The 5,844-nt window shown below is 36.0% G+C and overlaps 1 protein-coding gene across 1 annotated transcript; it reads left to right on the forward strand.

Moving 5' to 3' along the window:
* Positions 1 to 875: 875 nt before the first annotated feature.
* On the forward strand, positions 876 to 5,358 carry LOC132165502 (protein PGR). The gene is made up of 5 exons (XM_059576097.1): positions 876 to 1,316; positions 1,447 to 1,560; positions 3,487 to 3,709; positions 4,400 to 4,648; positions 4,806 to 5,358. Exons 1-5 carry the CDS (start codon positions 1,171 to 1,173, stop codon positions 4,935 to 4,937), a joined length of 864 nt encoding a protein of 287 aa, XP_059432080.1. The 5' UTR covers positions 876 to 1,170; the 3' UTR covers positions 4,938 to 5,358.
* Positions 5,359 to 5,844: the final 486 nt, after the last annotated feature.

A 5,844-nucleotide genomic window follows, 5' to 3' on the forward strand; every position in this document is an offset into this window, starting at 1 on the left:
ATGTAGCCTGTAACCTCTTGTCACCTAAAACTTTTATGAGCAAAAAATAATCTTTTTATTGCACTATAGCATTTTTCTTTTTTTAAAACACAACATTTTACAAGTGTAAATCTCACAAAAAACAAATTTTACCTTTATATCACATTAAAACATTTTTTTTTTTTTACTTTTATATCCCATTAAACTTTTTTATTTATTTTTAAATTATCAAAATTTGAAGGTAGACTCTAATGTTTTGAAATTGAGCAGTGATTTATATAATACTGGCATGCATGAAGAGTATGCACGCCGGTGTTATAATATATATATATATATATATATATATATATAACATAGGCATGCACATTTTTCTTGCAAGCCAATGTTATATAAAACACTACTCTTTTAAATTTATTATTCAATTCAACCAATAGGCAATAATTGCATGGGTCAGAAAGTAATGAGTGTGCTTGACCATGAAAAGATAGTCGAGCGCAATTGGTTGTTTTAAAACTTAAAAAAGTTACTAAAGAAAACGCAGTCGACCCCATTCCATGAGTAAAGTAACGAACTAACTATTTTGGTAGTTGTGATGGCCCCGTAAAAATAAAAATTATTTTAAAGAGTAATGTTATAAGTTTTTTTAAAATCATCTTAAATATGATGTTACTTTTAAAATTACCGTTAAAATTTGAGATATAATTTATTAACTTGTAATCGATTGATGATTTTAAAAGTCATATTACACTTGAAATGATTATAATGAAACTCTTCAAAGACTTATAACATTAGTCTATTTTAAATATTATATAAATATTTTGTACGTTGAATTGTTATTAATACTTTGGCTTTTTTGATTAAAAAGCAAAAAGACTGCCATTATTTTGCTGGCCAAATCCATATCGTAGATTTGGTTCTTAACCATAACGAAAAATCCGAATCCCACCTACCACACAATGGCTGAAGCAGAATCATATTTCCAAAGCTAGCTCTCAACGTTTTATTTATTTATTTATTTATTTTCTGAGATTTGGAAATATGATTTGCTGAAAGTTTAATACGGCACACGTTCGTGTAACACGTCTCCATCATCTCCGTCCTTTCACATACTCCAAGTTCAACGGCAGCTGACCCTGCAAGGCTGCAACTCTGCTGAGAAAACCTCCCATCCACAGCCACAGGGGGGCAACAATGGAAAACTCACTGATTCAACCACTAATCGCTGCGTTAATCTCGTCTTTAATCGCAATCAGAGCTTACAGACGAAAATCCCTCGACCTTTCCGGGGCTCTTTCCGGCTTCCTCGTTATGACCGTCCACATTGCTCTCGGATACAGGTTCTTCTCTACTCTACTTTTTCCCATTTGCTTTATTTGGACTCTGTTTGGTCGCTGAGAAAACGCGGGAAAAGCAAGAAAATGGTTGATTGAGTGTTTTGTTTTTTTTTTTTTTTAATAATTTTTTTAGGTATGGAGCTATGCTGCTTGTGTTCTTTTTCACTTCGTCTAAGCTCACGAAGGTGGGTGAGGAGAAAAAGCGACTCGTCGATGCTGATTTCAAGGAAGGTGGACAAAGAAATTGGTACTCATCACTGTTTTGCTGGTTTCTTATGGATTTCAAGTGAAAGTTCTTCGTTTTTTTCATGGCCAGTAAATATAGATTATGTACTAGTTGATTTAGTTCTATTTATTTCAGATATGATTTATTGGATGTTGTTTCAATTGTTGGGGAATGTGGAATAATGACATATGAGGCTCAAAATTGGCACATGCTGGTCCTTTCTCGAGAAAGAAATTGAAAATTCGCTTGCTAGAAGTACACTTCTGTGTTAGATTTATTAGAGTTGAGTTTTACAGCTCATGTTGGTATTGGTTTTTGAATATGTGATTCTTAGAAACCTTCTGTAAATGTATATATCTTTTGTGCTTTCATGTAAAGCAAACAGGTATTTTGTATGATAGGATCCTCATACTATTCCCTAATATTATCATAAAAATTTCATGTGATTGCCATATCTCTATTATGAGAAAATATTATGTAATAATTGCATGATTGCAATCTTTTTAATATTAGGTGATTCTCCCATAATTAGGTAATAAATTCATTTCTAAGAGAAGCTACAATCTCCTCTATAAAATGATGTAGATGTCGTATGACTAATCAGGAATGAAAAACATTGATTGCTTTATGCAATATTTGGAGGTTGATCCCCTCGAAGCAATTATTTGGGAGTACAATCCCCTCGAAGCGGTCTATTTATCCATTTTTTCCTTTATGTTTTGATTTTCAACTGATAGTAATCGTCAGGTTTCTATCATTTGATATCATAGTCAATTTCGATTTTCCTATCTTTTTCTTATTTACTCTCATTCTTCATTATACCAAAAAAAAAATCTCAATTGAAGTTGGTGCGTGTTTGAATGGGGTTGCCTAAGCCGTTTGGTGGTAGCTGGTCAAAGTGGTTGTGGCTGTGCAAGGAGGATCTGGTGTTCTGGTCTGCACTAAGTAATGAATGACAAAGAGGTGAGTCGCTCGTGGTGCCGTTGTGCAGTGGTAGCTGTGCGAAAGTTGAGTGTCGTGGTTCTATGTGATTCGGCAGTGAGAAGTGGGTGCAGTGACGTTGTTCGGGGTTGACGGTAACTCTGTGGCATCCGTGTGAAGTGTGACGCAAAGGGGTCTGTGGGTGTTGTGTGGGTTGGTGGCCATATGGAGAAGGGTTGCCCCAGTGAAGAGAGTGTTGGCCGGTGGCATTGAGTGGTAGTCATTGTCACGGTGGTATCGAGCGGGGCTACAACGCAGGGACAATCGCTACGCAAGGCTGAGCAGAGCCGTCAGCAGTGTGAAGGGCGTTTTTCTCTTTGTTAGCCAAGGTGGTGTGATAGTGTGTTGCAGTGGTGGATGGTGGTGAGCATAGTAACGTCCTAGCTTTTATATTAAGCCGACAAATGGAATAAGCATATATTCTACGTGGCGCTACTACTTTCTTTGATTTACGAAGCAGAAATTGCATGTATCTTCTTCTTTTTTTTTTTGAAACCACAAACTCACTTTTATAAATAAAAGAGTATACCAAGCTCTAACTGAATACGACAGTCATAACTACGGCTGATTTAACAAAAGTCTGCCCATCTCAAAAGCTGAGGCCTCTTGTAGACTTCACAAAGAATAATCTAGGCTCATGTAGGGATCTTCCTCTACCTCTTTAACCATTGGCTTGTTAAGCGTATCACCCCCACTTAATCGTTGGGTTGGTTAAGCGTATCGCTTCCACATAACCGCTATTTTAAAATAGGGGTGAACTATGGAGTTAGAGTTTGAATTAAATACTTTTACTCTAATACTATGTTAAATTAACAGCTATTTTAAAAGCTTAAGCAGATAAGAAATGATAGATTTAATCATTTAAAGTAATATTCTAAAATACATGACTATATATAATTGAGGGATGGCAAATGCCAAATTGCTGTGCTTTTCTTGATAGGCTGTTCTCCTGGTTCTCCTTTTCAGGACACAAGTTCTGTTCAATAGTGGGATTGCTGCGGTTTTGGTTGTGATTATGTGGACATTGACGGGGTGGCAGGACAAGTGTTTGGACTCAAAAGAGTCAACTCTTATTACCTCACTCATTGGGGGCATTATTGGTCACTATTCCTGCTGCAATGGAGACACTTGGTCTTCTGAGCTTGGGATACTTAGTGATGCACAACCTCGACTAATCACAACCTTCAAGGTGAGTCTTTCTTCAAAATATTATCTGTATTGGTCTTTCTGTTGTTGTGGCATTCTCTTTCCCATTTCTGTGCGCTTACACAGTTTCTGGTACCTTTAGTTTAGAGTTAGAAGCACTAAACTGCAATTGTCTGCTCTGGCTACCAAATGCAACAATTGGAGCTAGGATGCAGCTTTATCTAGTTTTGGTCATGCCTCTTATGCAATTTAGGTTCTGGCCTCATTCAATTATTTTTACCTGCATAACTTGATTTGGTTAGAGGCACTTTGTTTATAGAAGATTCACTTCCACCAAGTTTGTTAAGCATTACATTTGTGATTGCAGTTTTTGGCTGTATTGTGAGCCAAAAAATAACCTACATGTTTCTCAAAAATTATCTTGTCTATGTCACGATGAAGATAATTTTTCCTCCACATCTTACCATATTCACTCTCTCTCTCTTCTTCTTCTTTTTTTTTTTTTTCATATAATTTATCTGTTTACTTATTAATTATTAATTTCTTTGAAGCAATCCCTTCATCCCGTATCTCAAGTTTCAAGGCCCAATGATGAAAATATAGTTGCTATACTATAAGAAGTGACTTATCCTTTTGTGATTTGTTATGTCCTTAATTATCACGCAGACTAAAGGAAAATGAATTGCCTCTTAAATATTTAAAATATTATGCATGCTAATTCTGTACTTATCAGCCTGTTCGGAGGGGTACGAATGGTGGCGTAACACTAGCAGGACTATTGGCAGCTGCAGCTGCGGGCAGTGTCATTGGACTAACTTTTGTTGTCTTTGGATTTTTCACAACAAAATGCACCCATGATGTAGCTTTAAAGCAGTTATTGGTAATACCTCTTTCTGCTCTGGCGGGACTATGTGGAAGTCTCATAGATTCTCTTTTGGGGGCAACCCTGCAATTCAGTGGATTCTGCACTGTTCGCAATAAGGTATGTACATTTCCCCCAGATTTCACCCCCATCTCAGTGTGTTTATTCTGGTATTTGGCAGCCAATTGCATTTGTAAGTGCTTGTGACCTGAATCTGATCAGTTAATTCTTGGGAATTTTGAACCTCTACATAGCAATTCCTTATTGTTAATCGCAGGTTGTTGGAAAACCAGGACCAACGGTGAAAAAGATTTCAGGTGTTACCTTTCTTGACAACAATGGTGTGAATCTCGTGTCAATATTGCTGACCACAGTGCTGACTTCCATTGCCTGCAGGAATATTTTCTAAAACCATCTATACAACTGAATGATTTTGTTAGTTGGTCGGCAGAGTCCAGAGGTACATGCACCAACTGTAGCAATATAGCCTTTGGAGCCTTCAATCTGCCCAAAACTTTTGGGAGGTGGTTAGTTGTGGGCGTGGTAGATTATAGATGCATGATAATACTTTGTATCTCTTGTTATTCACAGTTGAATGTTTGCTCCTTTTTCCTTTTTCTTTTCTCACTCAAAATAGCAAAAGCCATAAACTCAAAATTGCAAGCCATAAAAACAAGTATTAGTAATGCTATATACTAGTACACCTCATCCCACCTCCCTTTCATTGGACTGATGTGTCAATGTTTATTTTCGTCTCCCTTTCATTAGACTGATGTGACAATGTTTATTTTCATCGGTGATTGTTAAAAATAATGAATTTTCCATTTTAACTTTTTGAACACATTATAAGTCACGTTCTTTCTATCTATAATTCTCTCTCTGTCTTTTCCCACCGCATGTCTCTAACTTCTAGCCTTCTCAATACCATAATTCTTAATTAATAGTAGAGATATTTATTCTTTCTTTTTTTTGTTTTTTTTTGGGTGTACGGTGTCAAAATGAAACATGGATAAAATAACAAAATGTGGTAATTTCACTTATCCCTTATAAACTTACGCGTCTTTTGTAAACATCCCCCAATATTCAAAGTCTCTCACTTTGGTGTATCAAACTTTGATTTCCTTCCAAATACTCTCAAACCGTTATATATTGCAGTTAAATTAAACGGTAGATACCCCTAATTTTTTTAAAAGTTTCAAATTTACTCATTTATAAATAAAGAAATTATTATTATAATCATTATTTTTGAAAAAAAAAAAAAAAAGTGACCCAGGTATGTGACCCGTCGGTGGGTCACTTCGTGAGCGTTCCAATCC

Source organism: Corylus avellana, chromosome ca11 (assembly GCF_901000735.1).
Source record: "Corylus avellana chromosome ca11, CavTom2PMs-1.0".
NCBI lineage: Eukaryota > Viridiplantae > Streptophyta > Magnoliopsida > Fagales > Betulaceae > Corylus > Corylus avellana.

What these genes read in the sequence shown, in the direction of transcription:
- LOC132165502 (XM_059576097.1), top strand. Translation starts at nt 1,171, where the DNA reads ATGGAAAACTCACTGATTCAACCACTAATCGCTGCGTTAATCTCGTCT. An exon ending in GAAGGTGGACAAAGAAATTG is followed by an intron (nt 1,561 to 3,486) that starts GTACTCATCACT and finishes TCTCCTTTTCAG; the next exon opens with GACACAAGTTCTGTTCAATA. An exon ending in GACTAATCACAACCTTCAAG is followed by an intron (nt 3,710 to 4,399) that starts GTGAGTCTTTCT and finishes TGTACTTATCAG; the next exon opens with CCTGTTCGGAGGGGTACGAA.